General features: G+C 33.6%; 1 protein-coding gene across 1 annotated transcript; it reads left to right on the top strand.

Moving 5' to 3' along the window:
• The first annotated feature begins 5,656 nt into the window (after window positions 1-5,656).
• Window positions 5,657-19,971, top strand: LOC127976578 (sorting nexin-9-like). Its single transcript, XM_052581110.1, has 18 exons — window positions 5,657-6,011; window positions 7,942-8,028; window positions 8,285-8,359; window positions 8,989-9,075; window positions 12,150-12,249; window positions 13,896-14,040; window positions 14,375-14,462; window positions 14,642-14,767; window positions 14,870-14,987; window positions 15,112-15,242; window positions 15,520-15,623; window positions 17,589-17,692; window positions 17,833-17,910; window positions 18,029-18,105; window positions 18,333-18,422; window positions 18,577-18,691; window positions 18,817-18,908; window positions 19,008-19,971. The coding sequence occupies exons 1-18, from the start codon at window positions 6,000-6,002 to the stop codon at window positions 19,053-19,055; spliced, it is 1,677 nt and encodes a 558-aa protein (XP_052437070.1). The 5' UTR covers window positions 5,657-5,999; the 3' UTR covers window positions 19,056-19,971.
• Window positions 19,972-22,968: the final 2,997 nt, after the last annotated feature.

Here is a 22,968-nt window from a genome sequence, read left to right as displayed (position 1 = left end):
GGCAAATTAATGAAACACAACCTACATGTGTTAGCCAATTAAAGAGGAGGTCAACCTCGAGGGAGGGCCTTTATATATTAATGGACTCCTCTGGTCTGTTGTATAACGAGTCAATAAGCTGCCTAGACGTGCAATGTTGAACTGGAGTAACATGGAGGTATAATGCATGGGAGAGTGAGATTTTTATTAAAGTACACCAGGTATTTTTAAAATATACAATGCAAAAGCAACACATGGCATTTTGAATTAGCTTCCATTTTTGTTAAAAAAAATGAACTGTTTACAACACCTTTACAACTAAATTTGATTGTGTCATATTTACAGGAGGCATCAATGAATTATGTATATTTAAAAGCAGCTTTTTTTCATCATGAATCACAATGAATTGAGAGGTGTAGTTTTATAATTAAAACTATAGTTTAGCATGTTATCAAATTCACATTTGTGATTTAAAATATCAAAACAGTACAAAACACAATGATTATTCTTGCACTGAAAAATATAAATAATTTAAATGTACTCCTTTTGCCCAGGAATGCTTACAACATACAATGTAATACTTACACAACAAATAAAATAAAATCATAAAATAACTGTACAAACAGTGTACTACTGTATGTGATATTGTATCACCCTTACACAAAATAACTATGCTTTCCTTATTTACTAATGATAAATATTTAATTATTTGACAAATATTGAAAATATACTAAATAACATATTGTGTTAATATTTTACAATAAACTTATTCAAAAATACCCTTCAGATGCAGATAAAATGTGGAACATGGATGTGCAATACATACAATTATGAGGATATATATATATATATACATATATATACCAGTTTGCCATGACTTGAACATGACATCTAACTGTACAACAATCCTAGAGTTTTAATATGTTTTCAGTAAACAAATATTTGCAAACAAAGTGGAAATTATGAATATGTTTAGCTTCATGTAAGCCCATGTGTCATGTGTTTCAATAAAGCTGTTACACATAATAATGTGACATTTTATTATTATTATTATTACTATATATATTTACAAGTCTCTATAGTCATATATGTCCATGCCTATATTGTAGTATATTGAAAAATATAAGCATCTGTTCCCCATATATGGAAATGTTTTAAAAATGCATTATATTTTAAAGTATATTTCCAATTTTTGTTTCATAAGGGGCAGTGCCACTGGATCATTCTCCATATCATCAGAGTTCAATGCAAAGAGAGATTTGCAATACAAGAACCTTTTGAAGCTCACTGCTGCCACAGAAAATGCTCTCCTTATAGCCATTGTCTATGACATTTTAGGTGTCCTCAAAACAAAACTTTTTACATTTATATAAAAAAATAAATAAAATACACAACATTTTTTCTTTATTGACCTATCATTTGCAAGGGTTTCTGAATGGCACGTCTGACTGGATATATTGCTGTGTATAAGTTTCCATTCACGCCAGCATAATTCTGAATGTATTGATCGGTCACCAGGATCGCTGATCAATGTTCTGAACTACTGTAGGTTCCTGCACAATAAACGTCTCTCACGAAACAAAAACTGAAGTAAATGAAACCATAATTAGTCTACATCATTACTGCAGTGTTCAAAAGCGGCAAGGAAATCCAATGGAAGAAGGGAGGGGTTTGTTTACTGAGATTTATGATCGATATGAAAACTTTGCTATTAAACATGACGTGGGTTGAAAAGTTTTTTTTTTTTTTTTTTATGTTGGACTTTAATGGTATTTCCACAAAATGGGAACAACTTAAACATACATCTGGATGAGGTTTGATGTGTTTACTGAAATTCTGAATGTACCTGTAAGTTAAAGGGTAACAGTTAAAAAGACACAATATTGCATAGTTTGTCTTTTCTTCTGTCTGGTTCACCTTAAAAGCAAGCCAAAAAAGAGAAAAATGCAACATATAATCTGTAAAATTAGAGTTTGGGATGTAAACTAAATATTAATGATAGAATAAATAGTATAAAACTGTGTATATCTGGATTGCAATGTTCAGATCAAAAATAGAAAATGAGCAAAATCACGGCCTTGATACTGATTACTGATGTTGCACCAGCAAACTGCATTCATTAACCATTTAATGAAAATCTTTTCTAATCTAAACGAGTGTTGATTTATTTGATGTGCATTAGCCTTTTTAACACTAAAGGAAGAGACTACACCTGCGATGCTCTCAAAGATATCCCATTGACACAAGTGCTCTGAAAACTGAACACAATGAACTTTCTGGGACACTCAATTCACCAAAAGTAATTCATGACCTCTGAATTTTCCTTGGCAACACGCGAGTATTGATAATTAATATGCCTGGGGTAATTTGCAGGTGCGGATCTTGATTTATTCTTAGCCCTTTCAGGATACAATACCTCTGAAAGAGCAGGGGCAAATAATCAAAGAGCAACATTTCTGAGTCAATGAATTCAGGTTATATATAAATATATATAAAGCCATTTTGGCTGAAGAACACTTTAATAAACTAACTGTCCACCCTTTATTTGGGATAATGTATTGTGATAACAGAGGTTAAGCGACACACTCAATGTTTTATTAATCAACAATATGCAGATAGTTACCGACACATTAAAAACTAGAAGCAGTTCATTAAATCAAATTAAAGTGCATACTTCATCTGTTTTTGTAAGCTATTAACACCTCATAAATAATACATAGTACATGGGACTGATGCTCACAGCCACAGAGACCAGAGACTGAACAGACTGTGTTAGAGAGACCTCTACTGTTCTATGCTTGTAAAAGCAATTTCATTTCACTTCAGGTTCATGAGGTTCATTTTCACTTGTAGAGTGAAATAGGCCTATTATAAATAATTAAAACAAAATAATAATAATAATAATAATAATAATAATAATAATAATAATAATAATAATAATAATAATAATAACTACAATCAGTAATGATTCTTGTAGAAATTTTGTGAATTTTTCATAAAATGTTAGATATCTTCAAACTGTATTTTCACTGTTTATGTATATGCATCACAGGAGAATTTGTGATTTCTCTCTCTTTTTCTCATTCTCGCTATCTCTCTCTCTCTCTCTCTTAATTAATTTATTTATTTAATATATATTTATTTACTTACTTTTTTTAATATGATGAAACACTGCAGTGTTGTTTCCACCTCATAATGATGTATTATGGTCTATATATATATATATATATATATATATATATATATATATATATATATATATATATATATATATATATATATATATAAATACTAGTCTTACTAAGTAATTTTTCAAAACATACCATTTCATGTATCCTAATGCACTTTTGTATAATTTGACAAATTTCCAGCTTAATTACCTTTGATGTTCCTTTATTTTCACCGCATCTCACATTCATAATTGTATTTGCATGCTAATATTTAATCTCCAGTTCTTCCTGACATTATTGTCTTCTTCACTTACAAATAAACATATTTTTAACTTACATATTACAACAGTGAAATGATCTTATTTTATTATTAGAATTATATTATGATTTTTTTGAAATTATCATTTAGAATACTATCCTCTATTTCTTTAAAGATGGATTTAATGAAACAGCAGAACAAACATACTGTGCAAATTGCAAAAGGTAAAATACCATTTCTCTAAAGTAAAATTTTCTTTTAAAAATGCTAAAAAAAACAGCCCTTGTCTGGCACGATTTATAGTATTTCTAATATATATATATATATATATATATATATATATATATATATATATATACACACACACACACACACACACACACACAAATATATATTTTCAACACTTTCAAAATCATTGGACAGTTATCTCTTAAATTTAAACTATTACAATTTATAAAATCCATATTACCATTAAAATGCGATGGTGGAGCTATCATTGATAGTATATTCTTTGTGTAGAAGTCGAATATTGTCAAGTGATTCAGCTAAATATAGTTGCCGATGTGAGTGATATTTCATCATCTTTTTCTGTTGGGCAAAGTTACACACTGAGAGCACACATTAACCCCGAGAGCAACAAACAAAGATCACAGAATCCAAAGGGTGTATTAAATTAGCAGCAGCCCAGACGTCCTGGAAGATCTTCCAGCACCTGCATCTATCTCTCATTGACTCTCATCTCCCCTCACTCATCAGTATTCCCACACAAGAGAGCATCTCTGTTTGGGTGTTCTCCCTTCTGTCTCTCCTCAGGCTGATGTGGAGGACAGTGAACAAAAGTAGAACACAATCAGTACTGAGCAGCTGCTGGCATCCTGACCCCCGACCCACCCAACCCCTCTGTCTCCCACTCCCTCGCTCAGACACACACACAAAGCCTTGAAAATGACCACATAACCTTCACCAAACTGGGAATCTCCCTAGGCAACTGAGGGAGTTCTGCTCCGGTGGGACTCTATTCCAGTAAATCATCGGTGTCAGGAGCTTACATGCACACACATTCACCTACTCCAAGTTTTCCAAGTGTGCTCGCAGTCTCTGCACTCAACTTTACATGTATAGACAGACAGACGGATGGATGGATGGATGGATAGATAGATAGAGAGAAAAAGAGCGCATCATATGGAACCATCTGCTGTGCAAAAAAATCGGATTAATCTATGCGTTACGTTTAATAAACATTCTAAATCATAAACATCTTAAAGAGATTTTCTACATGTTTTTTTAACATCTGATCAGAGACGTATTGCAGACAAGCAAACACTCTAAAAATGTCTTCCAGATGTAAATGTACATCAGATAGACGTTTCTTGGATGTACTGTTTGTGTGCTATGTGTGTGTGCTATGTGTGTGTGTGTGCATGTCTGTTTTATATATTTACATTTTATAATTTAATATTATTATTATGTATTATATTTATATGGGGAAATGTAGGTACAATTTGTGTGTTTCAAAAAGTTTCAAAAGTACACCAAAAGTTCAATTTTGTTATTAAATATGGTCCAAAGAATCAGTACTGTCTAGTTTTGGTTGTGTTGTTGTTGTTGAATTTTTTTTTCTTTTCTTTTTTTCACTACTTTCACAGATAGTCAAGCAGAAGTCAGGTGCAGCTTCCTCGAAAAGAATATACCAAACACGATATCTTCTGCAATAATGAAAAATACAGAATCTATTTTGACTCAAAATATCAATTTCTTACATTATATATTTTTTATAGGAGTTATAAGAGCAAGATTTGGGAAGAGACAAATGGCAGTGACCTTAAACACTGTACTCAGTTAAATATATATATTGTTGTGTGCACTTTAAATGTGACTTTACTTTTAAAGACCAGTAGATGGCAATCTAACCTCATTATGGGTGTACACATATTTAGTGCAGCTCCTTGTTTATATTTTCTATTTTTTCTCGCCACCATTCTTACTCTACCTGTCTTGCAGTGGCAGTGAAGTCCTTCCCTGAAGAAGCCGTTCGTTCAGTAAACCTGCTCTGACACGCCCAAGCACAGTCACAAACAATATTTCACTGCTACAAAAAATATACGATTTTATTTATTTGTTCAAATAAATAAAATAGCTTAATAACTAAGAAAAAAAATATTCATGGTAATTTCGATGTCTAATACGATTTAAAACATTTAAATAAATCCTGAAATCCAATGTCTCATGATGTCTCCGTTGTTTACTTGAGCTTTACTGGGCGGTGTGTGTGTGAGTTGGAGGAAGAGCTGCTCTGACAGCTCAATAAGCCATACATTTTAAGGCCAATGTGCTGAAGTTTTCCGGGTCTGAGTTAGGGAAAGAGGACGAAACATCTACATTTTCAGCGTCAATGTCTCGTTATGTCGGTCAAATAACTGGATTTTATCGAGCTATGTTTTGCTAATCTAGAGCAGTCACTGCTGCAGAACACAAAAACAAACGCGTCATTTTCGCTTCATTTAGGGAAAGAAAGCTTTGTTTTTACTACGTTTTGTTTATTTTAAGAGCACATATCGCATGTTAATGGTGATTCAATTATTGATACCACGATGGCAGTGAAGGTAAGTTTTGGCACAACACTGGGATAAACACTATTATTGAAATGACTGGCGCATTCGTCTCATACGAACTAACGATACAGCCAAACAAACAATTCATGCTGCATCGTTGCACATTGTAGACAAAGTTCATCAGTGTACTTTATTAATGGACTGTATTTTAAGTAAAATTACCACACGATAAAAAAAAAATAACAACAAGAGTTGTATTTCAGTGAAACGAATTCTAACAAAATGTTCATTAGTTAAGCAAGAGATTATTTATAGATGATTTCACTAGTGATTTGAACTGTATCATACACTGCTGTACACGGTTTGCAAAACCAGTACTGATTCCCTGTTCCTAAACGAATTCAGGCCTCATTAATGAATCATTTGAACGGTTTGGTCAATTCATTCAATGACTGACCGGTTCTCGAGTCAAGAAAACAGTGACATGTCCAGCTCGTAGTGCTCGAATCGAAGATTTGATTAAAGTTACTTAATCAGTATCAGAAATATGTGCTGGTAAATATGTAAAGTAGCCTACAACATAAGTGTGTGGCAAGTTTATGAACACACGATAGCCTTTAAAGGAGCATAAAAGGTTTCAGGCAACAGTAAATAGAGAACTGTTATTTAATGTTAATCCAAATTCTATTTAGGTTAAACATATTAAGCTGGGACAAACGAAACTAGAATTATGATGTAGCAAGTGATAAAGTTTACTTTTTGGAACTTGTATTTATTTATTTAACAGCATATGTATACAACACCAGGGTGTCAGGGAGCACGTGTTAACTTAATTACGTCACAATGTACAATAATTGCATGATTTTTTATTATTTATATTATTATTATTATTATTATATAGAGACATTATTAAAATGATGTATTTTATATTGTAAGTATTTTGTTTTATTAAGCCCAACCCTAATTGTATCACGTGTTCATTCATAATTTCAAACTTTACAAAACCGCAAAATAATCATATATACAGGGGAAGTATGATTTAACAATAACCATAAAGATAAGTTAGATTAACTGATTAAAATAGTTAAATTGGTTACATTTATTTAAAGGGTGGGGGGCAGATGCCAATGAAAAGTTTAGCTAATTGTATTATGAAAGACTGTTACTTAAAGTGTGTGTATATGTTACTATTATCTGTTGGGGATTAGTACTAAACATGTATTATTGAGAAGAGTTTTGATAAAATCATCATTTAACACTTGCTGTATTTCAAAACCCAGCTGAATTAGTAGTATTCTTGGACATTATATGCAGGTTCTTAGTCATCTGGGTACAAATACACACAAACAGTCAGCTGACTCAAAACCCACCTCAAAATACTGTCTAGGTATACACCTCACTAGGTCACAATGAGACAGTCAGTGTCGCCTGTATCCACCTGCTGTGAACAGGAACATGGTGCATCCTGTCAGAAACAGAACCCAAGGGAACATGTCATTCAGTGTACAGTGGTTGGGTCAGCATTATCATTCAAGTAAGCACGTCCTTTTGATATAGAGAAACACTCAGCACACTAAATTTGGAAGCTGAGCTTGGTTTGAGGTGTTTTGACAAACAAAACCAGTTTTAATGTTTTGGTTTACATGTTGGCTATGTTGTGTGATGGCTGGTCATGCAGGAAATTAGGTTATAAAATCTTCCTGCATATATACAGTAGTATGATGAAAAAGTGACATTGGACAGAAAATATATTATTAGTAATATTTTCATTTGGGCCCTTTGTATATGCATCAGCAAAAATGGACATGTGTTTGTATTACTCTTGGAGCAGATGAGGAAGCTTAGCTTTATTTTTATAATGTCATACAGAATTGTTAGTCTTTTTCAGTTTCAAAATGCAGAGGAGAAAGTTTTAGCCATGCCACACTGAAATATTCATGCAGTTACTGTTCTGTGTTGCCCATATGTTTGCTGTTTTCAGGCTCGGGTATTATATGACTTCACTGCTGAGCCTGGCAACAATGAGCTGTCTGTTCAAGAAGGAGAAATACTCACGGTCACTAACCAGGTAAAGATATACTGAGCTTCAGCATCAGCACTAATGCTTCAAGACAGCCACTTGGCTATAGACAATATAAAGAAAATGTTATATATGCAGTACCATTCAAAAAAACTTTTTTTTAAGAAATTGCTACATTTATTAAGCTACAATGTATTAAATTGATCCTAGGCCTTGGTGAGACTGAATAAAAAAATCTTACAGACCCGTACTTTTAAATGATATATATAGAATTTCCCCCTCTGTTTCTCTTTATTTTATGTAGAATGTAGGCGGTGGCTGGGTAGAGGCTCGGAATTCCAGAGGAAATGTAGGCCTCGTGCCTGAGGACTATATTGAGGTAAAAAAATACCCTAATCATCAGCTTTGTTTTCGATTTCACTTCTTTATAAAGAGCATTAGATGAGATTAGAACATTTTTTGTGTGATTATTTTTAGAACTTTAGAGAGGGGAAGACAAAATGAAAGCAAACTTCTGATTATCTAGACCACATCAGTGAGCAGAGTGCAATTTTTTTTTAGATTTTCTTGTGTTTTTTTTAGTAGTATCACAACATTGAAATCAAGGGAAATCATTCAGTGTGTGTGTTTCCTGAGTTGTATCCTAATTAGAAGATACAAAATGTAATGTAACTGATTAAAGATTTAATTAGGTATTTAGCATATTTAACTCCAGACAGAGAATATTCCCACATGTTCTGTGCAGTAGGTCTGTCTTTGTACCATAATTACAAAGATGTTTAACATATTCCCAGTGTGGCCTTCCTGTAGATACACAGTCAGCGTTCCTAAGGCGAAATGACATTTTAATTTTTATTTGTCATTGAAAGTTTGAGCTATGTATGCATGGCCTGCAAAAGGCATGGACTGGATATGACAAAAATATACATTATTTCATTTTTTTTTTTTTTTTTTTTTTTTTTTTTTTTTACATGGATATATTCATGTACCTATTATTATGTTTTGCAGATTAACCCTGGTTCAACACAAGCATCAGCAACAAAGTACATTGATGCTCAGAATCAAGGTTACAACAGCAGCTCAGCAAACACTCAGGTACCACAGCAACTACCATATAATCTTTGTTCATAATCCCACATTTGGAGAAGTTGTGGTGGGCATATGTTGTATAAAGTTCTATCTCAAATGTCTGAAGTACGATAAAATATGAGTATCTGTGTGTTCCACGGTTCCTCAAATGAAATGTAAAGTAGGCCTGAGTAAAAATAAGTAGCCACAACCAGCAAAAAAACCCACTATTCAAATAGCAGTTTTGCTTCTTCATTTTCACAGCCAGCATTTACTAGAAATTCACACTCATTTAATGAGAGTTCTGCTGAGCATAACATGTACAAAGGTCCTATGTGTCATCTGCAGTTGAAATTCATTTCCTGTGAAAGCAGGAGAATGAGAGTAAATGGGCCTCATTATAGCTCGGGACATTATGCTTGAGGAACTGTCTTTCTTTCTCTCTGTTGTTCGCTCTGGGGCAGTTTCTCTAGTAGGCTGTCAGATGTTCACACTTTGTGTTGTGCACATTGTCATTGCGCATGCAATAGTGTTTAAATGCTTAGCCATGTTTAGCAGTTTGCAGATAGATGAGAAGTCAGATCTGTCTCCCCATTAAACACTAAACAGGCTCACCATCTGTAGACATTTTTGGTAGAATTTTAGAAATATTAAATTCTGGACAATGCCTAATATATAAAAAGTTTATGCTTAAATACTTGATATTATTCACATAGACAAATATAAACATAAGAAATCTCTTTTTTGACATTTTGTATATTTATTTTTTATTTTTAGCATTGTAAGGAAAAGTAGTTAACATTGTAGAAAAATGTTCAAAAACTTTTGGTTGTCACAATGATGTCATTCATTTGTGTTATTGCAGTGTTTTGTATCATTATAAAAAGTTTAAAAGTTATAATATTAAAGAATAATTAAGTATGTCAAGAAAGGACTGGTAATGTATATAGATTCCCCGCAAAAAAGGTTTACTATAATCTGTGGTTTTTGTGTGATCATTTAAAAAAGATGCTTAAATTATACAATTATTTATTTCTAAATAATAATAATAATAATTATAAACATAATGATATAACTATTATTAAATAACTAGTAAGGGTTGTTAAATTATTTTGTTTTATGATTACATTTAAGGATGCACCGATATGAAAATTTTGGTCGATAACCGATAATTCCTTAAATATATTAAAGAAATAAATCTAAATCCACATTTTTACATAATATTTCAGAGCCCGATTACCAAAAAGGTCTCACCATTAAAAGGCATTAAACACTTAATGTGCATAAAGCAGCCTTACAAATAAATAAAATAATGCTTAAATAATGGAAACAAGTTACTGGAAAACATACTTATATATATCTCTTAATAATACTCGAGCGAACACAGATTCCGTCACATTATTTTACAGTAGCTAATAATCTCATTATAATGTGACACACTTGCCCTGCACATGTTGCAGTTCACTGTATTTTCCTTTTTCGAAGTGTTTCCAATGATATTTCTAGCAAAAAAAAAAAAAAAACATTGTGAACAGTCCGCATCTGAAGAGTCTCTGCAGGAAGTAATGCATTATTTATCTGCTCTAAGATATCGGCAAAATTCACTTATTGGCTCGATAACGATTACAGAAAAGTTAACCTTGAACAGCCGATATCGATATGGTGGCTGATATATTGTGCATCCCTAATTACATTCAATTACTCTACATTCGTCAGTAGATTATACTGTACTCAATGGATGGCCATATACTTATTTTACCTCCATGAGAAGAAGCTGGTCAAAAGTACAGACACCCTTGCAAGAAACTGAGCAAACGGTACAAGTGGCGAAATGACGTATCTAATGACTTAATGTTTCCTTAGGCCTTCAAAGACTCTGTGACATTTAGAGTGATCCAAAACAGCAAAGTACTAATAACAATAAACACATGAGTAATGTTGTTCTCAGGGAAAATTGGTATAGACGGTCTTAATTGGTGAGCCCAGGAAGCGAGACAAATGGTTTTGCGTGGCTGGAAGTTAGTTTTTAGAAGCACCAAGGTCAGGTCTATTGATGGAATTGGCCATTAAGTCTTAGACTAATGGACAGAGATGGACTTCACTCAAGAGCCTTTTAGTTCTTAAAGCATATCCAGACCTTTTGTGGCAGATTTGAGATAACTATATTTTTATACCGTATATTCAATTAATTTGTGACCATTGGCCATTTATACAAGAAGAGAAACCCATATATTGTTGTCATTGACTTTTCATTAAACAATGAACATAATAATGGTTTCTGCAAACATTTTCTACGTTTTTCGAATATTAATAAAGAGAGGGGTTTTTTTTGTTTCTGTTTTTAGTTGTGTGATTCATTGTTTGTAAAGTAACCTTTAAAATAGCAGTGCGATTTTTATTATTGTTGCTTTTACACTGTTAATTCAAATAATGTTTCTAATTCATTCCCAAACATGTGCTTATACTGAGTTAGTAAATATTTGAATAATTGACTGTAGAAAAAACAGCTAAAATGCCAGCAAGAACTAATAATTTCAAGTTTTAAGGCAAATGTTAAAGTGCAGTATGTGTTATTAGTAATCTTGAAAATATCTTTACAGGTATATCTTTAGTACTGAAATATCAACACTGCGTACGTTTTAAGTGACATTGGCCGGTCTGTTTTGTATGTTATAGGTCAGACATGGTATCATGGGGTGAATGGAGATGTACAGTACAAGCAAATATTATGTGAGAATTTGAATATGAACAAGGCAGCTTCATTTTCTTTATATGGCCAACCAGGCAAGAGTGAATCGCTGTAATCTAGTTGCAACATATGAGTGATAATCATGGAAACTATAAAAGGAAGTGGGTGGAAGGAAGAACCTGATGTTCCTTAAATTGTTGTGAATTTGGTTATTCATCATTTGAGCATAGTTCCAGCACAAGTATGGGTAGGGGATTGTGGGGAAAAAAACTGTAAGAATCCATTTTAAACTTTAAAATAACCTGTATAATTTAGGCAACCTCAGTACCTACAAAATGGCAAAGCAAATGCTTTGACAATCAGCATGGGTGTAGATTTGTTCAAAAGAATGTTGAATTTTATGTGCCTGTAGGGGGTTAATGGAAATGAGGCCTGGACTGCTACGACATGGTCCAACAACAACCCTACAGACAACTGGAACTACGCTGAACAGGGACCAACAGGCAATAATGGTAAGTGGACATCCTTCATTAAACATTTATGATTATCTTTCTATATATGTACTCTTCTGTTCCAAAGTTTGGGGTCAGTAAGATTTTTATCCAAAGAAATTAATACTTGTAGGTAGGGGTGGGTGATATACCGGTAGACAGGATTAACCAGTAGAAATTTGTCAACTAATAGATTTTAGTCTATCATCTCTTATGCTGTTACAGGCTCACATGACATTGCTGTGCTATGTGGTCATGAAGGTTTATCATTTGTACATGTTTTTAATCAAGAACGCTGTAATTGAAGTCTTAAGTGAAAGAAAACAGTTATAACAGTATATTGGATCTGGGTAGCTCTTAAAGGACAGCAGTCGTTCATGTTACTCAAAAAACAGAGAAAAAGTCTCTCACTGCTCTTGACTAAATCACTTTTGTAAAGTTAATAAGAAGAACTATATATTTAATTTACACAGTGAATAATATACATTTGATTACTTTATAGAATGTACTGTACGTATCCTTTATTATTTATTAGTTATTTTTTCATATTCTTTTTTTTTAATTGCTGACTGTTTACTTGTCTTCAGTAAGCTTGAGGTTTATTATTATTAATATTATTTAGGCTAGCAGTAGTTTTCTGTGATATGGACATTGATGAGAAGAATTATGAAATTTCAATGGTATTAAACATTTTGATATCATAAAGACCTTGTTTTAAGCAAAAATTAATAGGCCTTTTGAAATTGTTATCGTGAAATAAAATTACTCATATCGTGATATAAGATTTTGGTTATATCGCTCACCCCTCTTTTAAGTAAATTGTATACAGGAGGGGATGGCAAATTAGATGGATACCATTGCTTCCTGCTGAAATTCAGCATTACCATCACAGGAAAAAGTGACATTATAAAATATATTCTAATATAAAACTGTTATTTTTACAGTATTACTGTTTTACTGTATTTGGTAAAAAATACAGCCTTGGTGAGAATAAGATACAACTTAAAATCTTACCGACCTCAAACCGTTGAATAGTACCCATATAACCAAGCTCAAGTTTAACTTGCTCCTGTGTGAAAGTGTGACATATTTGTTATTAGGGCACATGTAAATCTTATAACAGAAGCATCTCATAAGCAATGTTGCTGCTTTACTGTCTACAGCACATGGGATATTCATGTTGTCTGTGTTATCTGCTTTGTTATGAGGACTTTGAACTTTCCATAGAGCATACCATAGATAAAGTCATAAATAAGCCCTCTATGTACTTTAGGTAGCCAAGTAATGTATGTGGAAGTAAGTGGATCTTTTCATTGGTATGGGATAGTCGTCTTTGCCTGTTACACAGCTGAGTTGTTCTGAAACGTGCTTCCCACAGCGAGAGGCTTTTCTGGCCCCTCCATATGCATTCCAGTATGAATACTCTTGTGAAAAAGAAGTACACCTTAGCATACTCATAAAAAAGTGCATTTTTTGTGCATTATAGACATAATTCTTTGTTTCAACTGTCTTTTTGGAATATGGTTTAAATCCATTGCTGGATCTTCTGAATCAGTATCTTGGAACAGCAGGAAAAAGCATTTTTGAATTATGAGTAAAAAGTTTAGATTTCAGTCTGCTATTTTATTGCTGTATGTGATGGTGATTGTTGTGTCATGTGACCGTAGGTTCTGTCTATTCCTTTGATGAGGAATGGGACGATGATTCTGATGATGGAAAGTCAACAGCCGGTTATGGAGGTTCACAGATGGAAGAGGGCGGAACCATGCAGCGGGGCGGCGGTCACTCTACTATGAAAATATCTCTCAACAAGTAATGGTTTAATTTTGATAAATGCCAATATTAATATTTCATTAAAGCGATACTGCACCCCAAAATGAACATTTTGTCATTAATCACTTACTCCCATGTTTTTTATACTTTTCTGGACTTTGACAGTGTAACTTGCTTGGCAGTCTATTGGATAGTCACAAGCCTCCCGGTTTTCATCTAAAATATCATAAATTGTGTTCCGAAGACGAACAAAGCTTTTACAGGTTTTTAACGACATGGGGATACGTGATTAATAACAAAATGTTCATTTTGGGGTGGAGTACCCCTTTAATAAAATCAACTTTAAAAATACTAATCCCATCTTTTCCCATAGGTTTCCAGGGTTCTCCAAGACCCCAAATCCAGAGGTATATCTGCTTACCAAGAGCATAGCTAAAGGAAATGACAAACTGCCAATTTATGTAAGTTATCTGTCTTTGTCAAATGATTTGATCCCATATCTGAAGATTTATTAGAGAGTTAGTTATTCTCTGTAACAGAATAATCAAACAATCTTGGGTTTGTTTTAAGTGGTACGGTGAATGGATACATTAACATGTTTCTGATTCTTTGAAAAAAAGGCTGAATGTTTATTTTGCAGGGGGGCGAGGTGGGCCCAGTATGGTTGTATCCACAAATTCAGTTAGACTGTGTTGTGGCTGATCCCAAAAAGGGGTCAAAAATGTACGGCCTGAAGAGCTACATCGAATACCAGATCACACCTAACGTAAGTTCCTTTGAAGCACCTCTCAAGACTGCTTACAAAATATTGACTTACTGTAATTATTTTGGAGTCTTGGTTTATCTTTATGTTGAACAATTTTTTCAGACTACAAACAGACCGGTCAACCACAGATACAAACACTTTGACTGGTTATATGAGAGGCTCGTGGAGAAGTTTGCCTGTGCTCTGCCAATCCCATGTTTATCTGACAAACAAGTTACAGGTGAACAAAGCAAAAAATAATAGTGATCACTTTAGAAAAGCTTCTTGTTTTTTTTTAATAGTCACTAATAAACAGTGTTTTTGCCTGGTAGACTTCCTAACATCTGTCTTCTGTTTCTCTATAGGCCGATTTGAAGAGGAATTTATCAAAATGCGCATGGAACGCCTGCAGGGCTGGATGTCCCGCATGTGCCGGCATCCGGTGATCTCAAATAGTGAAGTTTTACAGCTCTTCCTTAACTACAGAGATGAGAAGGTGCGTTTGTTAAAATATGTATAATAGTAATGGACATGTAGTTTTATATACTGAGTTAAATACATAGTCCGACAAGAGCTGTACTGTCACGTATTGCCAAATGTTTACTGATTTTGAGATCATGTCCTTTAGAAGTGTGTTATAATTAATATTTTATATTATATTTATAATTATATTAAAAGTGTTCACTTTGACTAGAGAATTGTTAGTTTCTGCATGGTAGTTGTGTGTGTGTGTGTGGGAGTGTTGCAAGTCATGTTATATTTGTTTCTTTTAGGAGTGGAAAATAGGGAAGCGGAAAGCAGAGAAAGATGAAATCGTGGGAGTGAAAATCTTCTCCACCATAGATCCAGAGCTCCCAGAGTTAGATCCTGGTCAAGTGTGAGATAATATATAACTCCCTTAATTACTTTTTTCTCAACTTAATTCAGTTAATTTTTAATTCATAATTTTTATTTTATAAATGATTATCCATTATTTACATCATATTTGAATATTAATAATTTTCAGTTGTTTTAATAATCAAGAATTATGGTCAATTATTTATATATATATATATATATACATATACATATATATATATATATATATATATATATATATATATATATATATATATATATATATATATATATATACATATACATATATATATATATATATACATATACATATATATATATATATATATATATATATATATATATATATATATATATATATATATATATATATATATATATATATATATATATGTGTGCTGCCTTTCAAACATTTGTGGTCGATAACATTTTTCTTATCAAAAGTTACCATAAAGATGGTTATGTAATATTAATATAGAATTATAATTAAAAAAAAAAAAACTTATCTTTTGACAGTTATCTAAGTTTCCTGAAAAAATATATATTACGGTTTCAACAAAAATATTAGGCAGCAAAACTGTTACAGCATTACAGATTTCTGAAGAATCATGTGACACTGAAATTCAACATTTATTTCATAATCCATTTCATTACCCATTCAATATTATTAGTATTTAAAATACATTTTAATATGTTTTGAATTGTAATTAATTTCTGTGACACACACACACACACACATACATACTCATATATATGTAAAATAGATCTAAAATAAATGCAGACTGGGTGAGCACAAGAGATTAGAGCCCTGCACAGGCCTCAAGTTTAGGCCCTAGCCAGGCCCCTGTCCAACAGCTCATCAGAATTAAAATAGCCTGGTTCAGTTTTTTAACTTAATTTGTTTGTTAAATGTATTTTTTTTTGTTTTTTTTTAATAACGACCAAACGGTCAGCGGCAGACAGTGAGCTGATCGTAGACTGTTTGATCAATTTACTTGCCTAAAATAAAATGTATAGATATAAAACAGTTCAAGAATATTACAGTGTTGGTTTAAATGTTTAACCTAGATAGATGTGTGCTATTAGACGCATATCAATTTTTGATACGTCTGTTTGTTCAGTGAGCTAAAGTGTGCTTTATAGGACATTTAAGCACCAGTGCGATCACTGAAAACAACTTAAAATATTTTTTGCTCATAAAGGTAAGAATAATAAATCAATCGGAAATGTAAAGGGTCTGCTTTCATTTGTGTGCACTCACAATATCAACAAAACACTGTGCTTTTATAAAATAATGGATACATGCAGGATGCGCTTTCTGCGATTTCGGACAGGAGAGCATCACAATGAGCTTGTTGATGAACCCAAACTCAGCGAATACTTGCCTCACATACGTGCTAATTATATCTATAGTAAGCTTTAAATTACTACTTAAAAACTAAATAATTAAAATAAAAAACAAAAGCTCTTTTTACGGATATTATAAAATCTGTAAAGATGCATTTCGCTCTAAAGACCTATCCAATGAGGAGATGGCGAGTCGGGATCGTCATCTTCATCTTTGGCACACAGACTCAGAAAACACTAATTTATTAATAAATAATTTAAATATCTCCTTACTATTTCCCCCAACATATTCATGGTTATTACTTTTACTGGGGCTTTGTGGCACGCTTTAGACTATTGCGTGCTTTTTTTTTTTTTGCTGTCATTTGCAAGGATATGTTTGCAGATTCTGCATGACCAATTGACTCACTGTTTGCCGTCGTAATCAAAACTCTTCCAAAATGCAGCTTTTCCCGAAGCATTTGGAAATTTTAGTAGACGAACTCCTGACGCTCCCTGATGCTCTGCATGATGAACTGGTCCTGTATGCTAATGCGTGCGTACATGTGTTGCGTATTGCAGGCGATGTCATTTCATAATTTCTTATAATGTAATATATGTATTTAATAAAACAATTGTCTTATTGATGTGATTGTAGGGAGCAAAAGTATGAAATGTACAGCCAGTTTACCAGATCTATGGACAACAGTGTTAAAGAACTACTGGCTGTTGGGCATCTTCACTGGAAGAGATGTACAGGCCGTGAGTTCGCACACTATATTTCCTCATTACTACAGGAACTCTATACTTAAGCAAGTACAGTCAAATATGTAGAAAATTTAATTATTGCCACTGTCTTGTGATTTGTCCATAGTAAAAATCTTCTGCTTTTAAACCAACAGCATTACAAAAGGAGTATCGGCAGATTGGAAAAGCATTTCAGAACCTATCATCGGTTTTCAACACTAGTGCATACCCAAGTAGGAAACTGGAGCTTTGGTCATTAAAATGCTCTCATAGACATACGCAATATTTTTGATTACCTAATGATTCATCTAATCATGTTTTGTTGATGGTTTCTGTGCTAATTATTTTAAGGGGAATCAACTCTGACGGAAGCATTGAGCGCAACAGGAAAAACGTATGAGGAAATAGCAGAGCTCGTTGCAGACCAGGTATCAGAAGTACAGTATTTCCTCACATGAATACTTCAACCAGCCGTCCAGTCCTTGAACCTCTACCAGTGTCATTTACTCATCATTAGCAAGTTTCCTCACATCCTGTGCTGTTGAGAGAATTGTAACCAGAAGGCTACCCAGTGATAGCAACATCCATGATAGCTGTTTTTAGCATTATCCATTAGTTAAACTTTTGTTTCAATAAGATAACATTTGTTTATTAGCCAAAAAAAGATCTACACTTCCTGATGGAGACAAACAACGAATACAAGGGACTACTGGGCTGTTTCCCTGACACAATAGCAGTTCACAAGGTAGAAACCATTCTCCTTTTGCCATTCAACATTTAGTGGTTTCCTTTTTTTCTTTAATTAAATGTACATTTTGGTTCTAAAAGAAATGAAAAACAAGATATATATAGACATTATTTGTATTCATTTTTTTGTATTTAAATATTTTTCCCCATAGGCTGCCATTGATAAAGTAAAAGAGGCTGATCATTTGGTGACAATGAATAAGATTAGCCAACAAGATAAACATATTATGGAAAAGAACCTCAGCACCATGTCTTACGCATTGCAAGGTACGACCCAAGTGTTGACCCTGAAAGACCCTGTGTCACAGTGGTCTTTTGTACATGCACCTGTGTGCTTAATTGTAGAGTTTGTCACACACATGTAATCTTAGACTTGCCATCTGTTTCTCTAGCGGAGATGAATCACTTCCATAGCAACCGTATCTATGACTACAACAGACTCATGCAGTTCTACCTGGAGGAACAGGTGAAATTCTATGAAACGGTGAGTGGTGGGATTCTAGTTCACATGGACACCATAAACATGACATTTGTAATGCAACATACTATGTATGTAACATTCTTGTGTGTTCTGATTGGATAGATTGCTGAAAAGCTGAAGAAAGCGCTTGGTCAATATACCACCATGTGAGGACTCGCTCTAAACTGTGGAACTTCAAAAAAGGATGCTGCTTTAGCTTTTTTTAACGCTAAATCACAATTAACCATCTTGTTTCCACAAAATTCTGTATCGTTGCATTGTATCATATATAAAATATAGGTTATAAGGGAACAAACAATGTAAGATGTGCAAATCATCATTCACCAAATGTTTTGTTCACAGAAACAAGTGAAATACAAATCTTATTTGTTACTTAAGCTAATGTAACACTCCCCAATGTTTAAAGAATAGTTCATGCAAAAACGAAAAATTTCTAAAAATTTGCTTTCAAGGTGTAGATGAGTATATTTCTTATTGGAGAAGTTTTTCATTACAGTAAATCACTTGCTTTTACTTCACAAGACATTAATTGATGGACTGGAGTCTATTTGTGAATTATTGTGATGTTTTTATCAGCTGTTTGGACTCTTGTTCTGACGGCACCCATTCACTACAGAAGTGATATAAGAAAAAATGTTTCTCCAAATCTGTTTCAATATAGAAACAAACTCATCTACATCTTGGATGGCCTGACGGTGAGTACATTTTCAGCTACTTTTCATTTATGAGTGAACTATTCCTTTAAGACATTTAATTTTCTCTGTGTCAGTTGAGGTCTCTCAGGGACTCGTTCTCTTAGACTGGGCCTTCTAAACCAAATCAGTTTATTAACATCTTAAATTGTCTGACATGATTTTATTTTCTTGTAGTACACTATGTGAAATTAAATATATCCGGTATTTAGAAGTGTTATGTATTGGATAAAAGCAATAAGGACATTATCTTTTACCTGTGGTAAAATGTTCTATTCAAAACAAAACTAAAAATATCTCTTCGTCATGCTCTGTGTATAAAATGTGTTTTTAACTAGCCCTCCAGTGTGTAATAAATCTGTCTTTATACCTTTTTCAAGTTTGTGAGGAGAGTTGTGATGGCCGTGAATGCTCTGCATTTTTTGGCCTAGTGTCAAAATTGATTTTGCAGATCTAGCAAGAGCACAAAAAATACCTTTTTTTGAGAAGATGGTAGAAATATGAAGTATTTATGCTAGCTCAGGGTCCATATTCTTTCTTTGAAAGAGGAAACAAATTCTTGGCTTTAGAAAGGAAGATGAGGAAATGAGCATGATGACCTCAGTTCATGTGAGAGTGACCTCAAGCGAGGAAACACTTTCTCCTCCTATTCTGTTTCCTTCCCTTAAACATGAGGCGGCTTATTTTCATTCTTCGACCATAAGGAGTCTCTTGTTTTATCTTTGTTCTGGGACTTTGTAATGCAAATAATCATCAAATCATGTTTCAGTGCCACCTTCATTTGCTGGTCTGTTCCACCCTTCCTGTTAGTGTGTGATAAGCAGAAGAGTCTTCATGGATGGTGCAGATATGTTTATCTCATTATAAAGTGTCTGAAGCTTAAAGCAGAGAGGTAAAACAATAGCAGGACTTTTTAATTGTATTGTAAAACATTAGGCATTACAAGGCTGTACATTTTATGTTACATTCATTATTTGAGTACCTGTTACTGAATTACTGAGGCTGAAACAGCAAACATATTTGCATGTGCCACATGTGGGAGGATATCTATTAATAGAGCTTTCTCAAATGTGTTTTTTTATGAAATACAGACGATGGCTGCAATAAACCCCTTAAAATAGCCTAATAAAATTCTTAAGAATATCCTTACAATTATTTATTGACTTATTTTTTTAAAATTATCAAGATTGGTTTTGATCATTGGTTCGATTTTTTTAAATTATTATTAGGGCTCAAGCCCGAAGGGGCGAAGAGCCCTATTGTTCTTCTAAGGATTATTCTTATTAGGGCTCAAGCCCGAAGGGGCGAAGAGCCCTATTGTTCCCCTAAGGATTATTCTTTTTCTTATTATTATTAGGGCTCAAGCCTGGAGGGCGAGAGCCCTATTGTTTTCCTTAGGATTATTATTTTTTTTTTTTTTTTTCTTTATTCTTCTAATTTTTTTCCAAGGTTTCGGGGGCTTTTGGGGTCCTTAACATACTCAAAAACTCTTGAAAATTGGCACACACCTTGGAACCTGCGGCCATTAGGGCCGGGCAGAGTCTGATACACGGGCGTGGCACAGGGGCTCTACAGCGCCCCCTGTAGTACTGAGGGCCATATATCATGCATACTTGCACGTATACATATGAAACTTGGTACATATATATAACTCATCAAACCAAACAACTTTCACACTGCATGTCATAAGCTCCGCCCAACAGGAAGTTGGCTATTTAGGGTTTTATGAAAAACACATGCTCTGGAATTTGATATACTCCTCTGAGGAACTCCACCCGTTCACCACAAAACTCGGTGAACACGATCTCAAGACATTGGGGATGCTAAATTGCGAAGAGATTTTTGATATCTCGAACGGTTTGCCCGTGGCGAGGCGTTGAAATTATGGCGAGAAATGAGAAACAGGAAATGTCTAATAACATCCACATACATTTCCTGAATTTGATCAAACTTAATTTGTTTGTTCGTTGTATGATACCGATCGTATATATGTGACTATTAGGAGTCAAAGTTATAGCGCCACCAACTGACAGCAGGAAGTGAATCATTTTCAAAATGCTTTGAATTCAGCATCTTATTTTTACTTGATTTGCTTCAAACTTCATCAGAATAATGACAAAACACGGCCGAAGAAAATCTGTTGTGGGGATATTGATATCTAATATAGTGTTGCCATGGCAACGTGTCAAACTTGAATGTTCTGTTCTGGTGATTTTTAGGCAGACAACAAGCTCAGATTTACATGAAACTCGAAACAGATATCAGTATTAAAGATAGCTAAACCATGGCAAAAGCTTTGAAAAGGGCGTGGAAGAGGCACTCTATAGCGCCACCTTTTGTCAAAAGTGGGGGGGTTAGTTTTAGCTACAGACACCAAACTTGGTACATAAATTGTTCTTATCAAGACGGACAACTTTCTAATTCACAGTCATAAGCTACGATCAACAGGAAGTCGGCTATTTTGATTTGAATGTGTATTTTTGAGATTTTACAGTTGTAAAATTAATGAATACTCCTCACAGGGGAAGTACACTATACACACAAAACTTTGTCTACATGAAGAAAAAACATCGAGGAACTTAAATTGCGAACAGATTTTGGTTAGCTTGAACGGTTTTGTCGTGGTGATTTTTTGAAATGACAGTAAAAAGTGAAACATTAATCGTCTTCTATTTTTAAATTGCAGCTTCCAAACCTTTAAAAAACATTTTTCATTTAGAAAACCAGTGATTCTGAGGAAATATGCATAGTTTCATGACTTTACAGCACTGTATGATTAAAAGAAAATTAAAAAACTGTCAGACATCTGATCTCACTCTGTCACTCTGTTTGAGGAATGTATGAGTGCTGACTGTGTGTGTGTGTGAGTGTGAGTGGGGGAGGGGTGTGAGCTGAGTGGCAGACAGACAGACAGAGAGAGAGAGAGAGAGAGAGAGAGACTTAAACATCTCTTTAATCACCAGAAAAAAAAACTGTTTTTTAAATTGTTATTTTTTTGTTGTTGTTGTTAATTGTGCTGTTTTGATTACAGCTTAAGAAATATCTTAGGCCTTATCCTTTTCTGACAGTTTCAGGGATTAAAAAAAATCCTAAAAAACCTTATTTGTGCTGCAAATAATAATTTCAAACTCATTTGATACTGACCTCTGACACCCTGTGACATGACATTTATTTGAATTTACATAATCTCAAGGATGTAACAGTAAAACTGTTCAGCTCACAGATGAAGACTAAGCTGTAATGCAAGCAGAACTATTTCACAAATGCTTATAGGTTAATGAAATCATAACAAAACACTTTTAAATTATTTAAGGATTTGGTAACACTTTAAAATAATGTCTCAATTGTTAACATTAGTAAATGCATTGGTA

This window comes from Carassius gibelio, chromosome B17 (genome assembly GCF_023724105.1).
Source record: "Carassius gibelio isolate Cgi1373 ecotype wild population from Czech Republic chromosome B17, carGib1.2-hapl.c, whole genome shotgun sequence".
NCBI lineage: Eukaryota > Metazoa > Chordata > Actinopteri > Cypriniformes > Cyprinidae > Carassius > Carassius gibelio.
The sequence above is the reverse complement of the archived record's forward strand: the minus strand, read 5'-3'. Positions and strand labels throughout refer to the sequence as shown.

Excerpts from the sequence above, each read along its gene's own strand:
- LOC127976578 (XM_052581110.1), top strand. Across the intron at positions 14,463-14,641 it reads ATGACAAACTGCCAATTTAT|GGGGGCGAGGTGGGCCCAGT; the intron begins GTAAGTTATCTG and ends TTTATTTTGCAG. Across the intron at positions 18,423-18,576 it reads ACACAATAGCAGTTCACAAG|GCTGCCATTGATAAAGTAAA; the intron begins GTAGAAACCATT and ends TTTTCCCCATAG.